This window comes from Castor canadensis, chromosome X (genome assembly GCF_047511655.1).
Source record: "Castor canadensis chromosome X, mCasCan1.hap1v2, whole genome shotgun sequence".
NCBI classification, from domain to species: Eukaryota; Metazoa; Chordata; class Mammalia; order Rodentia; family Castoridae; genus Castor; species Castor canadensis.
This window is the reverse complement of record NC_133405.1, coordinates 143,726,155-143,744,236: the sequence shown is the minus strand read 5'-3', so window position 1 is coordinate 143,744,236 and position 18,082 is coordinate 143,726,155. Positions and strand designations below refer to the sequence as shown.

At 37.9% G+C, this 18,082-nt stretch overlaps 1 protein-coding gene across 1 annotated transcript; it reads right to left on the bottom strand.

Annotated features, from left to right (window-relative positions):
- Positions 1-7,719: 7,719 nt before the first annotated feature.
- Positions 7,720-16,792, bottom strand: LOC109700937 (uncharacterized). The gene is made up of 9 exons (XM_074064170.1): positions 14,665-16,792; positions 13,981-14,149; positions 12,368-12,627; positions 12,077-12,210; positions 11,655-11,955; positions 10,181-10,316; positions 9,592-9,839; positions 8,661-8,794; positions 7,720-8,143 (listed from the first exon to the last, which is right to left on the bottom strand). The coding sequence occupies exons 1-9, from the start codon at positions 16,673-16,675 to the stop codon at positions 7,871-7,873; spliced, it is 3,666 nt and encodes a 1,221-aa protein (XP_073920271.1). The 5' UTR covers positions 16,676-16,792; the 3' UTR covers positions 7,720-7,870.
- Between the last annotated feature and the right edge of the window lie 1,290 nt (positions 16,793-18,082).

The window sequence follows — 18,082 nt, the reverse complement described above, 5'->3', positions numbered from 1 at the left end:
GTTTCTGGATGTAGTGTTGTGAGACTTGGGGTTTCCCAATCTCACTGGGATGGGCCCCATACCCTTTACACTGTTCCACTCCCTACCAGATCATCATCAACTATTTGTGGCTCAATACCCTGCCTACAACCATAGGGAGAAGGCATCTTGAGAAACAATGGAAGGCAACAGAGGTGAAAAACAAGCTGGGCATGCAAACCTGTCAGCATGATCATTAAGGCCCCACTGTACATCCTGTGTATGACCCCAAATCATGCACGGTGTGTAGACACAAAATCAGTAGCCAAAGGAAGTGCAGTGGGATTTGAACTGGGAGTTATTTGGAACTCATACACTGTAAAGGACCACACTGTGATATGGGCTAGCATGAATGCTAATTGATTTTGAACTCCATTTGAAGATGCTTTAGGATCTACAGCAAGACCTACCTCACTGTAGATATGATTTCCCCAAGGCCCTTACTATATCTACTTACACACTGCCACAAAGATAGTACCCCGAGTCTTCACATTCTCTGAGAGTGTCCCAATTACATTGTGAGAGAACAACTGAATCCTGCCAGTGCCAACAAAATGCACTCTACTCTTGGAATTCTTTCCTTAGCCTGGGGTATATTTGAAATTTGCCCATGAGGATGTTTATTGAGAACACATTTTGGTATGTCCTCCTTGCCCAGATTGGGCAGAAGAGTAGCATCACTGTTCTCTAATCAGAAATCAAGCTAAATGAAGTTTTTAGTTGTGTGGCACTGTAACTGTGAGTAGGTCTATATTTTACCTTGCTCTGTTGATTCCCATACATGACAAACCAGCTCTCTCAATAAAGACAATTGCAACAATTTTGGATACTCTCCATCAGTTCTTCTGAAATAGCTGCACAACACAGGCATCAAAGCTCTCAAGCATAGACAAGATGGCAGGAAGGTCACACTCTTGTCAAATGTACAGAGACTATACCATCCACCTCTCATGGCCTGAGTCCTTGATAAATGCATCTACATCATTATTACTTTCTGTGAGAAATGAAGAGGACCAACAGGATAAAGACCACAATTTGTGGTTGTTTTATTTACTGCATGGCAGTCCTTATGTGCAGAGTTCCAAGCCTGGGAAAGGGAAGCACAAGCTGATTTTTGTAACAGTGTAGGGGTCACAGATCAGGATTCTCTCCAAGAAGAGGAGACTACCATATGGTTGACATCTATTCTCAGAAGGAAAGAGGTGTCTGCAGTATCTGTTCTGTCCAAGGATTACAAGGGATACTACCGAGAAGAAGCCAGTTATAAGGGTGATAAGCCTTTAGCTCATTGGACTTGATGTCATGAATCAACCTGAGGTTCAGGCATGGAGTGTATTGGGAGGACATAAGAAAAAGAACTTGGCTAATCTTTATCAAGTGAGGGTTGCCCCATGGGTAGTCTGTGAGGAACCCATGCTTCCCTCCACATTACAACAGGATGTGTGTTGTTCTTTTAAGCCACTGCTCTACTAGACACACTGTCTGCCCGCTTTGAAAAATATGTGGGTAGCTTTCAGTGATTTGGGGTCACGTGGATTCTGCACTAACCTGTTTTTCCCCTTGTGAAATGTCAGGAAGACAGAAGTACCACAAGCCAGTAATGTTGAGTGGATTCCCTGTCACTGATGTCAATTTGCATTAGACTGCAGAATGTGAATACTGATTAGGGATACCATGACTAAACTTAAACCTGGCAACCCTCAATTGCCTTGCCAAAGCAGATGTGATCCTGGGAGAAGCATTCCACCAGGCAAGGGATTTCCTCCACCACAGCTGAGGCTGGGCTTTGCACAGTATGGGCTGGACATTTCTTCTTGCTTTGGACTAAGATGTGTTTACACCAGTGTTAAACTCCTTCCCTTTCCATGTTTACTTTGTCACCATGAGGAATTCCTTCTAACCACATATTTTGCACACAAAATCTATGAAAGCAGACACAAATCACCTAACTGGTAGTTCCTGTGCTGCATATTTATCCTCTCCAGTCAATTCACTAGTGATAAGCAGCTGTCCTGCAACCTTTGACATGAATACTGATCACTGCTGATCCTCTCGGACATGAGGCAAGTAGACAGGCAGGTAAATGAAGTGCATGAGATATATGGTCTGTCTTCTTAGAATACCAATTTCCACATGTACAGGAATTGATAGGTCTTTTTTGCTACAGCTTTACCACCTCCATGCCTCTATGTGCTTTTCAGAGTTAGCCCATGACTCCCCTTAACTGGACATAGGAAAATGTTGTCACGGTCCAATTTATTGGGAGAAGCACACTAAGTTCTTTGTTTCTTAAACCTAAAATCTAGGTGATCACAATTTTTTTGGTCCATTTTATTTGATCAGCACTTCCTGGAAGTGAAGGCCTTAGGCACACACAAAAAAAAAAGGGAAAGAAAAAACATCAGTGTGTGCAGAAACATAGTTTTTTAACAAAACTGATCTCCCATCACTGGGTCAAGACAAAGCATAGATGAATTTTCACAAACACTTTCATTTGTAGTTTTTGTGTGGCGAGTAGAACACCTAGAAGATTGTTACATCCTTAGGGAGACTTCAGGACTTACTGTGAATGGAGGTTGTGGTCACAGCAGGTGATTTAACAGGAATGTTTTCTGTGTGTGTATGTGTGTGTGTGTGTATCCAACAAGTAAGGGTTGTGCCAATGGAATTGTTGAAGGGTAATTCTTTTTTTTTATTATTCATATCTGCATACAACACTTGGGTCATTTCTCCCCCCTGCCCCCATCCCCTCCCTTACCCCTCCTACCCTCTCCCTCTCCCCCCCATCCCTTCCATATCCAGCAGAAACTATTTTGCCCTTATCTCTAATTTTGTTGTAGAGAGAGTATAAGCAATAATAGGAAGGAACAAGGGTTTTTGCTGGTTGAGATAAGGACAGCTATACAGGGAGTTGACTCGCATTGATTTCCTGTGCATGTGTGTTACCTTCTAGGTTAATTCTTCTTGATCTCACCTTTTCTCTATGAAGGGTAATTCTGTTGGTGTGTGGATTCCATTGAATTAGACTGAGAAATGTAGAAGAATGCAGCTCCCACTATGAGAAAGCACACTTTCCAGACAACAGATCAGGTTTTTGTATGTTCCCTGTGGAATTCTCCAGTAGACAAAAGTAAATGGAATTCCAAAACTAACACAAAACTTATCCTCTAAGTGCTTTCTTTACATCAGGGTCTTTCTGTGTACATATAACATATTTCCTTTGAGCCCTTAATTACACTTGCAGTAATGCAAAGAGACAGCAAGTGGAAACACAAGAAAAACATACTGGGCAACGAACCCAAAAGTGACTAAAAGACAGGTCTTTTGGTTGTGAATGCCAAAATTCTCATGCAATGTAATTTGAAAGCTCTGGTAAGCACAGTGCATTTATTTCTCTTCCTGTTTCATAAAGACAACACTGAAACTGGTTTTCACACTTTCTATCACAACCAGCTGCATCCTTCTGGATGGTCACAAATTACCAACCTTAATTTTCCCCAACTACACTGGGTTTACCTTCCTGTTCTTGCCTTGCAATTGTTTTCTTTTTGCTCTCTTCATTCTCCTGTTCCCTTCTCCTCCAGTCTCCATTTCTTCTACTGCCTGGTCTATTGATTTTAATCTCTCTTCCAATGCTCACCAGGCAACTATTCTGCTATTCATGTTGAAATATCAACAAGGATTCAACATCAGGATCTTCCTGGTTCACCATGACAGTGGATGGAGGAGTGGTGGTTAAGATATACCCCAAAATCTCGAAGGTCAGCAATGTATATTTGTCAACACCAGATGATGCTTATGAAATGCTGCTATTCAGAACCTCAGTCAGTATCACAGCAATCCCTGGTGGCAACTTCTTATCAGGACACAAATTTCAAATATGCAGTATGTTGTGTGTTAGACACAAGTAGAAATTTGTTAGAGACTTATGAGGAGTAACACCATCACACACTGCCACATCCATTCATTAAACTAAAGCAAGAGCCAATTCGTTCATGCACAAGATGATTCACAAATGGGTGAGTATAGGCAGTCAAGACAGAGACTTGTTAAATTTCACAAGGTATGTCCCATAAGCAGCCTCCATTGAGTGATAGACTTGGAGAACTGCTAATTCAGGCTGTTACCTAGGTACTAGTTGTGCATGCTGAGGATTAGCACCCTAGCATGATGCCAAGAAGGGAGTATGAGCACTGTGGGACTCCAAAGGAGCTCAGGACAAGATCTGCCCACCAAGTGGCCTTTCATCTGGAGTGGGCTTTCTCAAGCTACAGAACAGAACCCCAGGGCGGGAGCCTTAGGCAATGAAGTTAATGTCTGTAGTCCAAGATGAGACAGGTTGTTTCCTGAAGAGCTTCTGATGCAACTTGAAGCCTTGGTAGAGATGGAGTGGGCGGTGTTATGGGAGGAAGTGGCTGGTGGTGTTGTAGGTCATGGAGGTGGGGGAGGTCTTAACGGCAGTGGAGCAGGGCAGTAGCAGGAAGAGTATGTCATCAGTTATCCCTGTGTGGAATACCACATGGCACAGCAAGGAAGGGGCAATCAAGCAGCTGCAGGAACTCCAAGTCCAGCCCAGTTTACTGAATGCACAAGCATAGTCTCCACTGAAAGGGAAGATGGCCCAGAGGTGCAGACTTCTCTTTGATCACAGGTAGCCCATTTTCCATGCCATCCTACATTTTGGATGATAATTTTCTTTTTTTTTCTCTTACTGTCACACTGTGCCACCAGTGCACAAGGATTCTCATGTTAAGAGGGCTCAGAGGCTTTATAATATGAGTGTGCAGGCACTCTATTGGACAGCATGCACAATCAGAAAAAAAATGGGTGGTTTTATGGCATTGTCATAGTTATGTTAGGTATAAATATGGGACAACTTCTTGATTGGTACTTGTTTTGCGACCTGGGATAGTGACCTCAGACAAAAGGGAAAGCTTGGAAAGGAAGTGTAGCAAAATTATTGACTGTCTACTGAAAGAGTTGAAAAGAAACATCCTGCGGGGAATCTCACAGGATAACACCATGCAATGCCATTGAGAGCTAGCCCTATCTTTCTTCTTGTTTTTTGTTGGCAATGGGTTACAATATGCACTGTTAGTGTCACGTACCCTATTGTGTGGTTGTGTAGCCTCCTAATACACCTAGGCTGATTCATGCTGAACCAATGTGTACATATGACTGTACCCTGCTGGGTTACAAGCACATTAGCAATGTGTGACCCTAGATGCCCTCCAGGCCCCACCATTCATATAAGACTGGTTCTATCTGAAAGGTACTGTTTCAATGTGAAAGTGTGGGTGCTGTTAGGACCCTGTAAGAAAGGAACAGAAGGTCCAGTCATTAGCCTTGTCCAACCATCAGGCAGTACCCCCAGGGTCTGAAGCTCAGATTCCTGGGCAAATACTACACATTGCCAGAGTTGGCAGTGCAGAAACGAACAGTGTAGCAAACTCCAATCCCTGGAACCACTAGGTGACCCAATGAGCTCATGCAGGACAAAAACTCCCATGAGACATTAGGTCACTTGCTATTTAATAAAGGGACTATTAAGGCTCTCCACATGAAAGTTTTTAGGCAGGTATCTGACCTTTTGCACAGCTTAGTTCCACTGCAGAAAGCTGAAACCTAGAGCCCAACTACAACCTATATGGTAAAAACTACCCATGTTACTACAAACATCAGGTCATTAATTTTAATTTTAGGTTGCATTGTGACATGTCACGAGAAAGTCACTATTTGGCCAACGTCACTGGGATTTTCTCTGCAGGAACACAATATTTGCTCTCTATTTTCAACCTCAAGACTCCTACATAATTATTTCTTACAGAAGGTCATATGTGTGGTGCTGCCACTCAGTTCCCTACTCCAAAGCAGAATCTGAGTAATACGTAATGACAATTGTGATGTTCTATGTTTGTATAGGCTAGAAATGATCTCCACCTCTGATTCAAAGCAACTTGGCTCTAAACCTCTGGTCTAACAGCCTGAATCTCATGCTTCCACTCCCAGCTGCACTTTATATGAACAAAGAGGGGTTAAATCCTGGACACCTGCCACTAATAAGCCCTTTTTTTGGAGTGCTGGATCTTTGAGACCAGGTCCTTCAAGCTTTGCTTTTGTCACACATATCTTTGCTTAGGATCAGTATTATGAGTAGAGTATCATCCAGGGGCAACTTGGTACACTGGATCTTGCCACACTAATTTGGATTCTCTTTGAGAATTAAGTAGTTTCTGCATAGATCAATATTGTCAGTGTTTCTCATGTACTGGGCAGAAAATTTGAAAACTCACAGTGTTGTGTCAGTTACACAAACATGATGCCCCATATTTGGCATCATTAGTGAGAATGTACTATACTTTCAGAAGTCTTTTTGACTGAACATTTGGTGGATTTTTTTCCTTCCACCCTTCCTCTTCATTATTGATGAGACCCTCAGTTTAAGACTATAGCACATTTTAAATCTAGCATCATAATTATGCCACTTTAAATTCACAGTTTATTAATGTGTTCTTTTCTTTGTTTCACTAAATTATTAGGCTTACATGAGAACTGAAATGCATAGATTCCTGTAGGAATAGACATAGTTGCTAATTATTTTTTATTATATTTAATATGTTTGTCTTTGTGGGATTTAGTGTTCTTAATCCTATATTTCTACCATATACTTTTTATCTGTCAGTTTCATTTGGATAAGTTCTCTTCTGTCCCATTGTAATCATCACTTCTTTTTTATGTGGAACTGTCTTTAATCAGTTCCCTCCCAAACACAAGTTTAATTTTTCAATATTTTCATATTTTCCTTATTGTTATATAATACTTTTATCATTTCTTTATCTTTATTCACCATACCTTCCTTTCTTTACAAAATGGAGACTTACTTTGATACTATTCATTGATGTACAACTGTACTTAATGGTGAAGCTTATATTCTTCTATTATTTTATATACATGAATATGTATAAAATGTAATGAATACATCAGGCACTGTAAATAACTAAATAAAGTATAAAATAATTAAATGTAGTATCATACAGTATAATTAAAGTCTGTTCTTTGAGGTGATTATTAAATTAAATAGGAATGATTTATATTGTGATACTACTAGATTTGTTGTGGTTAGTGAGATAATTCCTATAGAGACTAATGGTCAAGTAGCATATACACATATATATCCTGAATTAAAGGATAATTTGCCTCCTAGGTAGGTTGAAGCATGTTTCCAGGCAATTTTTTCATGCTGCTCACAATAGCACAGTATGTAAACGTAGTATTCTTTCCTATGAATGATCATGGTTGAGTGCAGGTAACTAAAACTATTCATAGTATTCATTCATGTGTGCATTATTTATTAACAGTATGCAAACTAATTATGTTTATTCATTAAAGGTGCTATTTTGTTGGGATAAAACATATGTTTTCCAAATCAAGTCCTTATAAATTGCTAAAGGGATAATCACTGTTTTGTGTCTTAAAAGAAAATGCAGATGGTTTAAAATAGATCAGGTATGTTAATAGTTGTAAATTATAAATTTGTAGATTAGGAGATTTACAAATGTCTTTTTGAGGTTTGATTTCCCTATCTTTGTAAAAACTTTATTTTCTGGTAACCCATACCTGGAGTCATTTACTTGTTAAATAACAACTTTGATTTATTTGAAATGAATATAGTTAATCAAAGAACAGTCATTAACTCAGGCAGTAAGCATAAGTCGTTTATTATGCAGGGAAAGATGAAAAGAAATATGTAGGAATAGCTTATAGGGCATAAATCAATATTTTCTCTTTATTCCTCAGGTATCTTGGCTATCATAGTATGAACAGATGTATACTACCTGTTCTAGTCACCAGGCTACAAAAACATCTGTGCTTCAATAATAATTGCTGAGGAAAGTAGCAGTGTGGATGGATATTTAAGGAAACCAGAGGACTTAGGTTTTTCTATCCAAGGCATAAGGTCCTGGTTTAGGGGATGGCCTGCCTTTGCTAAAGTGGATAAAATCCAGGAGAAGTGTGGGCTCACTATGGTAGCTAGAGATTTGAGACTGGTGAAGCCTATCTGTCTCCATTTGCCATTGCCAGATATTGGTCTGCACATAACAGCACTGCCTGGACTCACTGGCTCCTGTAAAGTCAAATGTAGAGACAGATTTAATTAATTAACCTAGTTTATTATTTAATCTTAGATTTTATGATTTATAGATGTAATATAGATGATTAAGTATATTGTTCTTATCCCAAATATGTTCTAAATCATTATGACAAATAAGATATTTGATATTTAAACTATACAGTTCTCTTGTACAATTGAGAAAATAGAAAATGTTGGACTTAGTGAACCTTAAGATAAAGGGTAATGTAATTATAAGAAAAAATATATAAAATGTCTAACTTGTGTGTAGTATAACAAAAATGTCCAACAGTTGTTTTATGTGAATATATTATAAAGAGCACGTGTCAGATATAATATAGATTATTAGCATATTTAGAAGTTCTACAATTTATTTAACATGTGTTCACTCTTACTGAGTAAGTGTTCACTTTCTTATATTTATCATTCAAAGATAAATTTTTATAGGAGGACAAGCTATAGTTTCATGATTCTGAAAAAAAAGGAAAGAAAATAAACCTCATCTGCTCACCATATTTGTGTCATAGCCTTTGGCCTGAGTAATGAAGCAAACAATAGAACTGCCTATGTCTGGGTAGAGGTAGGCACAGCTTGAAGCTCCCATAACCTGCATCTGTAATATTTCTGGGTTCTCATCTGTCTCTCCTAGGAAAATAGAATGTACAAATAGTTAAATATATAGGTTACAGTGAAGCAGCTAAGAAGATGATTTAAACATGTACCTCTAAGTTATTATGCTAAGAAGTTCTGTTGATTTTCTTATCACTACCATTAGCTTCTTACCTTCAAATCATTCCATTCATTTTACATTTCTTTTGAGTCATTTTAGCAAATATAATTACTTTTAAATTTCATTTCCTGAAAATTAAGTTGTATATTTTGATTTATAAATCAGCTGGGTGTTGATAGCTCACGTCTGTAATCCTAGCTACTCAGGAGGCAGAGATCAGGATTGTGGTTCAAACCCAGCCCAAGTACATAGTTCACAAGACCCTATCTCAAAAAACCCTTTATAAAAATAGGGCTGGTGGAGTGGCTCACAGTGAATGCCCTGAGTTCAACCTAATATAGCAACCACCCCCCCAAAAAAGCCCTCCAAATTCCAATTCAAGTGAATATTCAATTTCCTAAACATGCCAAAACAAAACAGAACTTTTTTCCAAAGTTAGAAGAGTTTGGAACCTAATCATCCCTGTTTTATTTACAACATTTGAATGTTCATATAAACTTCCTCTTACGATATCCTTAAAATCCTATTGAGTCATCATCAAAACAATCATTGAATGAAATAAAAATACATGTACAAATAGGTTTCTAATCTGAATTAAGTTCCTAAAATTAGGTATATGCACAATTGTTGTGAGACTTATTAAACTTTAAGTTAAAAGTATAATCCTTATTTTTTTAAAGCTACTCTCCTAATGAGCAAAACAATCACTAACCTGGTTTAAGAATTCTTGGCCCAGAAAGCCAACATTCTGAGCTATTTAGATTCTTCAAGTGCCCCAATGGTGCTAACATCTGAATGGAATTTTGGCCCTCTTGAAGGAGTACCAAAGCCAGATCATTTCTTGCTGCTCCACTCACCAACCAGAATCTCTCATGAAGTAGGATCGTAGTTACTTTAACAACTCTCAGAGGTGCCCCAGGATGCCTAAGGCCCAGTATCGCTATAGTGTCTTCTGGATTCCTATGTGGATACATAGAAATTACTTAAAATGGATTCACTACAGAACCTGTACTCTTAAAAACCACATTTGTCTTTTTAAGATATGGTACATGAGCCTTGCATTTCACCTCCACAGAAATCAAGATACCAAGAAGTTAGTACTTGGGAAATAGGATTTCGGAAGAAAATACTAATAGAGGTACATGTTAAATCAACTCAATGTTTGCCTGAAACAAATAAGTAATGGACCTAAGAGGTGATTTGGGGACAAAGAAAGCAAAATTTGCCCAAAGAAGGCTTAAACAAACTGACTTGGTGGTAATGGATTATATAGTATTTGAAGAAGCAGGACATAAACTTACATGTTCCTGACACAATGGGCAGCAGTGAGAACCCAAGAGCTGCTAATTATGGAGCCACTGCAGATTTGACTGCCACAACTGATGATCATAACCTGCCAAGGCATAGTATATCGCAGAGAAATACGGTCTGCTGAAGCTGAGCAAAAACAACCAACCAACAAATGAAAAAAAAGAAGCAAAAAAAGCCAGTAAGAATAAATTTCATAGAATGTTATAGCTTTCTAATTTTAAATGTTTCAATCCATTTAAAACACATTGACATTTCAAAATTTGACTTAGAAACATGAGCTTCTGTATCTTTTGCAGCTATGATATTTCCCTGAAAAAAAGTTCCTCTTATCTTTCTATACCCATTGTTTATTTATAGAGCAATTTTAAATTGTCTCTAGTCAACGAGTGGGAATATATATGCAATGAAAGATTGCTGCTCCATAGAAAAGAATGAAATTATGCTATTTGTAGGAATGGGTAGAACTAGGGCTCATCACATTTAGTGAAATAAGCCCTTCTCAAAAAGCCAAGTATCACATTTTCACTCATATGCAGTAGAAGGGGGCACAGAGAACTTGACCAAAATATAATGTATGCATATATGGAATTTTCACTTGAAATCCTCTTGTACGATTAATGAATCCTAGATAAAAAGAAAATTTATGAAAACAATCTGACTATAAAAAGAATAAAGTGATAAAGATGAAGGTAAAATCATAAATAAGATCCTGATTGTAGACTTCTTCATCTGTGTGAGAAAGGATTTGAAGAATATCACCAAAGAAATGATATGGCCTCACTTATGCTTAAAAATCATTATTCACTATAATATGGCAACTTGAGATAGCTAGTAAATTCTTATTAAGCAGATTAAAACACAGACTCTGGGACTGAAATATTTTTCAAAGGCAGTAAGATCAAGTAAACAATGAGAAATAGTCATTGATGATATTGTGATAGGTTTCAGAATAGTCAAGGGAAGAAGAAAGATAATAACCCTAATGTAAAATAAATGCACACAAGAGCCTACAAATCATTATTTATCACTGACAACAAAACAAAACGTCTTTAATAAAAATTATTGTAACACATATGCAAGGTGCTATATAGTAGTAGAAGAGTACTCTCTGTTAGAAGAATAAGTTTTTGAGTATCATTGTTAGCCCTACTCTTTTTTGCTCCCGAGAAGTTGATAAGTTATTGCAATATTCTACATGTCAGAGTAATCAATCAAGATAATTATATTAATAACCACTGGCATCTATATTCTATAACATTATGAAAGTTAAACAGTATTGTTAACTATGACGTTCCTTTTTAGACCAATAAATAAATCACTCCAAAGATTTCATAAATTTTAAAAATATGCATTTCTCATTTCTCAAGAAAAGAGTTTTCTCTTCTCCTTTCACTCTTTTGTATTTCCAATCCCTTGTTAATTTCCTTCTTATACTTCTCTTACTATAATTTTATTGGGCCTTACTCTGAGGTTGTGGCAGAGAAATGAAGTGTGGTCGAATAGAAGCAGTTGTAGAGGTTAAAACTGAAGCATTCCTAGCAGGAGAGACTGAAAGGGAGATGGAAGCAGAGGTAGTTATGGGTCCTTGTTGGGACCATGGTGCATGGCTGAGCCGTGTAACTCCCTGGATCCAGAAAATGAAAGGGCTCACTTGGCTGAAGACATAGGGCTTTGTGCAATGTTCATCAAAGTGACTCAAGATTCCCACCTGTACCCATGTATCCTTTTGTTGTATATGGCACACCAAAGGTGCCCCCAAGTCACCCTGTAAGAAAGAGGGAACAGAACAGAGTATCAATTGATTATCTGAAGGATGGTAGGAGGTATCTTGGTGTTGAAGGATAATCCTTTTTATTTCTGACTTTCACATTCCCTTTAATTGTCACCTTACAGCCAGCCTCCCCCATAGCTTTCTTGGCCTCCACACAGAAAGTAAATTCATTCAGCTTGGGCCAAAACTGGGCACAAGTGCTGGCTTGCAGGATGTTTAGGTGCCTTTTTTGCAAAATTCCAGGACTTCCTGATGGAAAACAGAGAAGAAATGTTTGTGAATTTTGTTGATTTGCTTTAGACTAGATTAGAGAAATATAATAAATGCTCAGTTACTCAAGAAAGGATATTACTATTTTTCCAAACATATCATTCCATTCTAATCCAGTGCCTTTTTCATTATTCACCTCTCATGAGGGACCAGCTGGGTAACCAGCAGTCATACAGTTGTATATTCTTCTCTTGCTCCAAACTTTCCTCCAGACAAATAGGAAGAACCAGGGGTTGAAAATGTAGTGGCTGCTTCAGAAAGATTAGCCCAGGTCCAGGAGGTCCTTTGGGTCCTAAGTAGGGCAGGGCACGATCAATACCAACAGTCTGAGCTTGGGTAGGATCCTGTAGATCAATAAGACCCACTTGGACCAAGGCCAGAGCTTCTGAGCTTTTTCTGGAAGGAAAATTCATTAGAAATATTATTATTTCTAAATTTCAATGTGAAAAAAAAACCCTTAGATCATATGAATCAGATAGGGTCCATGTAAGCACCAAAATACTATTCCTATTCCCTATTCAGTCAGCACATGTATTTAACACTAGGACATTATTAATGATATTAGGTCATCCCTAGGCTCAGTAGGCATGAACATCTTCAGAAATGAGAAGTAAAGTATTGGTGGAGTGTAGCTCAAGTGGTAGAGTACCTGCCTAGCAAGAATGAGGCCTTGTGTTCAAATCCCAATACCATCAAAAAAAGAAATGAGAAGTAAATTACTTTGTCAGTTTCCTTATTAAAAAGTATTAACCTACACTATTGTACTCCCTAATATTTAATGTGCTTAATACTTACTCATAAGAATTTTGAAAATTAGGAACTGAAATATCTCACAGAACTTGTGAGAGTTCGACCACTTTTTCTACATGAGCCCTGTTTCTCTTATCTATATTAATGGTTCTACTTCAGTACGTTAAAATAAGAAAATAAAATGTTTGCCAGAAATCTTTTGAGCTAAATAGTATCAAAATATAGATTGATAAATTGAATTTTTAGGACAGCATATCTGGAGTTATAAAAAGCTAAACAGAAACTCTAATAAAATGCCTATCCACTGGTTATGAGGTTACATTCTGATAAACCAATCTTAAGTTGAAAACATTGTAAGTTGAAAATACTGTCATACACCAAACTTAATTATCAGCAGTGGTTGTTAACATGCATAGCTTAGCAACACAGTGGGTAACACAGATGCTTGTCATAATGACTATGTGATTGCATGGCCTACTGGGAGCTACCACTCACTACTACTGACTAGTATCATAACAGAATATCATAATACATACTAAATATTCAAAGTTCAAAATATAAAGTATGATTTCTACTGAATCCATGTTGCTTTTGCCTCTTTATAAAATCAAAAAGTAATATGTGTAAGTATAGGTTATAATTTAAGGTTATAGCATGCTTTAAAGGAATAGCATGCTTGCCATCTTCTAGATAGGTGAAATTATATAAAAGCAAGACATAATTTTACAATTCACAATGTTTTTTATTTGGATACTAAAATTAACCCCAAGAAACATATTAACATAAATTTTAGTGGTATATGAGGAAAAAAGAATAAAATCGGAAATGGTTGTTAAGAAAACAATTCAATCATTTCTATAGAAAAGGAGACTCATCAAATTTGATTATATAAATAAAGAACATCTAGTTTGTTCAAAGAAATGTATCCATTAAAAAATCATAAATTTTTCATCACTTTATTATGATACATTAACCTTGAGATGGCTTACCCAGACTTACATGAAATTGGCACATGTTGCTGAGGTAAGAATCCACTGTTCATTCAAAATAGAGCCAGCCCAAAAATGGGAGAAAGAGAGATGCATAGAAACCATCCAGGGAAATTCACCTGTTTCTGCCTCCCAGCAATTGGGACAACGGGAGACAAGGCCAGGGCGTAATCCGCACTCTAGAATGAATCCACATGTATAGCAGAGTAAAGTTAGTATTATTATCCTCTTCATTGAATTTCCTGACTTTCTATTTTAGGAACGAGTTTGAAAATTTGATGTCCTGAACTTTGAGGAAATGCTTGGGATTATTTTCCTAATTCACAATAAATTTAGGTATAGTAACAGAGCGTATCTGTATACTTCTCCTGATAAAGATAATTTGACTTGTTCTGTTCGTTCCTCAAGTAGAATAATAGAATCTATTTAAGCAATCAGATATTTTTGTAATATTATGCTCTGAAAGGAGTGGTACTTATAAAACTTAACTCATAAGCCCTTACTGGAAAAATAAGGTATTAATCTCTCAATATTTAGAGATCTCTTAACTATTGGTTCAGAAAAATATCTTCAATTTAATCCTACAAAAATCTATGAAAACCTTTTGTGATCTACTCAGAAATTTTGGTTGCTGGCTTCAAAAAGACTGTTTATCTAAGGTAGTAAGTCAAACAGATGACTATATTTAACTTGCCTGTGGTCTCGTGAGAAACAGCAGCTGTCTTGAAGAGCCAGAGAGCCTGGAGATTGTCTTTCCAAATCATATCTAGGCGACACTCAGCCAGGGAAACATTGAGAGGCTGTTGTCCAGACTGATGCTTATAGTTGGGTCCAGATAGAGATCCAGGCATCAGGGGAAACTCTTTTGTTAAACTTATTGCTGGAGGAGCATGCAGGGATGAGAAAGTGTGAGAAAAAATAGTATCTTCAATAAACTTTGAGAAAGACAGTTCCTGGAGCTGATTATCAGAAGAGGTTGAGGGCAAAAGCACAGGAGAGAAGGCCAGAGAAGAAAAGTTGAAGCAAGATGGGAAAACACAGTGTGAAAGATAAGGACAAGAAGAAAAGACTAAACAGGAAGGGAACAATGTACATGGATATGTAAGAGAACAAGAAACAAGGAAGGAAAAGCCTGGGGAAAGATAACTAAGAGAGACAGAAAGGACATCAAGGCTTCCTTTTGTGTCAATAATTTCTAATATGCTGCCAAAGTTCTTGTGACCAATTATACTAGGAAACCACTTGCTTGACAGGGTAAGAAGGAAAATGCTTGTGAGCTGGCTTGGCTGGAGATAACTGCTTTTAATTTTTCTTTCTATGGTACTTATCTCTGTTGACAAAGTTATAAAATACTGATGTGCGGTAGAAATAGTCTCAACAGGTAAAAATGTGACAAGCTTAGACTTGTTATCCAAATGATCAATTAGCAGAGTTTTTCCAGTTGTTCCAGTCTCAGGAGAAATCAGTGATACAATTATGTCAGCTTTGTAATGCAGTAGTTTTGTTTTAGGTTGGATCCAGGTTCTGAATTTATCAGATACAGGAATAGAAAAGAATGTTATATTAACTTGAGGCTTGGTCCATGGTGTGGCTGGTTGAGTTTCAGACTGGATCCAGGGTGTAAATGCTCCTCCTTTTAGCATTGTCTGTGGTTTAACTACTTGAGACAAAACCCAGTATCTAGTCATAACAATTTCAGACTGGGTCCAGGGTCTGACTTCTTGGGTTTTTGACTGGATCATAAAAGAATCATGATGAATTGTGCCAATTTCAGATCGGATGAAAGTACTGAACGTACCGAATTCTGAATAAGTCTGCAGTCTGACAGTTTTTCCTTGAAGGTAGAACCTAGTTCTGACTGTGTTAGCTTCCTGCTTGTCCCAGGGTCTGGTTGCTTGAGTTTCAGAGTTGGTCCCAAGGTTATCTGTAGCAATTCTTTTCTGAGTCCAGTGCCCAATTATACCAACTTCAGTATGGGTCCCAAGACTCACTGTTTGGGAATAAAGTTGAATCCAGGATCTAACTGTGTTACTTTGAAACTGTAACCAAGGTATTACTGTATCAACTTCAGTCACAGGTGAAATTTTTCGTACTTGAGTTATAGTCTGCATCCAACTTTGGAATTTTTGAGTTTGAGGCTGGCTCATGGGTGTGATTGAATCTATTTGAGTATGGAACCAGTATATTATTGTATCAGGTGGGGTCCAGGAAAGAATTTTTAAAGTTCCAAATTGGGTCCATAGTTTAGTTGTAGCAGTTTCCTGCTGAGTCCAAGGGTTGGTTATACCACCTTCAAACTGGGCCCAAGAAAGTATCCTTTGAGATTCTAATTGGAACCAAGATGTAATTGTATCATTCTGAGTTAGAGACCAAAGTGTGGCTCTGCTATCTTCAGGCCACATACTTACTGCTTGAGATTCAGACTGGGTCCAAAGTTTTATTTCAGAAGAGGTCCAGAATCTGACTGTATTGGTTTCAGTAGTGATTCTTGTTTGGACAGCATTGCCTTCAGAATTGTATCCAGGTCTGACTACATTAGTTTCAAGGTGGATCCAGGGATGGGCTATTGTCCTTTCTGGCTGAAACCAAGAAAGAACATTTTTAGATTCAATTTGAGTCATTTGCTTTATTGTATCATTCTGAGTTAGGGACCATGGTGCAACAGTATTCATATCAGACATGGTCAAGTGTTTTGCTGCTTCCATTTCAGCTTGTGACAATAGTGTCACTGTTTCAGGTACTGGCAAAGACAAGTACCTAACTTGTTGAGATTCAGCCTGTGTCAATGCTCTGATTGTACTAGTTTTAGGTTGGGTCCAGGGCTTGACGGTGTTTGTTTCACTTTGGCTCCATGGTCTTATTGTACCAGTTTCAAAAATAGTCCACAATTTTACTGTATATTCTGACTGGGTCCAGTAGTCTAATGTACCTATTTTGAACTGGATCCATGACATGACTGTAGCGATTTTATGTGTGGCCTGGAGCTGTACTTTGTCACTAAATGATGTGAAAGTACTGAGTGTTTGAAAGGTTGTTTGAATCCATGGTTTTTCTGCCTGAATTTTAAATGAAGCTTTGCTAATATAAGAGCCAGGCTGCAGCAAAGATATGGCTGCTGCATGCACAGGTACTATCCAGGATAAGATTGTTCCAAATTCAGGTAAGGTCCATGGACTACTGTTTTCAACTTCAGAATGTGTCCACAGAAGAGATGCTTGATTTTCAGATTGAACCAAGAGTTTGGTATTATCTGTCTGATGTTGCACTGACGTTCTGAATGTGTTAACTTCTGGCAATAGCCAAGATTTCTTGGCTTCAGTTTCAAGAATTGTTGAAATTGTGCCTTTGTCAGTTCCAATCTGTACATAAAAGTTTACAGTGGAAGAGGCAGTCTGTTTAAAAGTTGTGGCTATTGAAGCTGCAGGTTCTGCCCAGGTTTTGACTGCTAAAATCTCAGCCTGGATGCCTGTTGTGATTTTGGAAGCTATAGCCTTTGACCCTGATTTCGTTGATGTCGATTCATTTAATATCCCCACTGTGATTTTGAAAGTTATAATCTGTGTCTCTAGATTTAAAGATGAATATTCAGCTTTGGTTCTCTGTTCAATTGTGGAAATTGTGTCCTCTACCCATGTCTTGATTTCTAGAGATTCATTCTGGGTCCATGACATGAGTGCATCAGGACCTGCCTGCATCCAGTTAATTACTGCTGGAAATTTAGCCATGGTCCATGAGGTGGTTACTTCAAATGCAGATTGTGTGGAGGTAATTACTGATGGAGACACACTCTGTTCCCATGGGGCAATTGTAGGAAATACAACTTCTTTCCAAAGTTCTTCTGATGTAGGTGTAGCCTGAGTCCAGGACATCACTTTTTCAGATACAGATTGTACCCAAGGGTCTAATATTTGAAATTCATCCTGTATCAATGGTGCAAGTGTTTCAGATATAGACTTTATCCAGGTTACTGCTGGATATTCAGAATGGGTCCGTAATATGATAGTATTAAATGAGGGCTGTGCCCGGGTATTTACTGTTGAATATGTAACCTGTATCGGTTGTATCCATGGATCTACTGATTCAGAGTCATCCTGAGTCCAGTGTATGGCTAC

What these genes read in the sequence shown, in the direction of transcription:
- LOC109700937 (XM_074064170.1), bottom strand. Translation starts at nt 16,675, where the DNA reads ATGGAAGCAGCAAAACACTTGACCATGTCTGATATGAATACTGTTGCA. An exon ending in TTCTCTGCCACAACCTCAGA is followed by an intron (nt 10,317 to 11,654) that starts GTAAGGCCCAAT and finishes GTTTTTGCTCAG; the next exon opens with CTTCAGCAGACCGTATTTCT. An exon ending in GCCAAGAATTCTTAAACCAG is followed by an intron (nt 8,795 to 9,591) that starts GTTAGTGATTGT and finishes CTATTTTCCTAG; the next exon opens with GAGAGACAGATGAGAACCCA.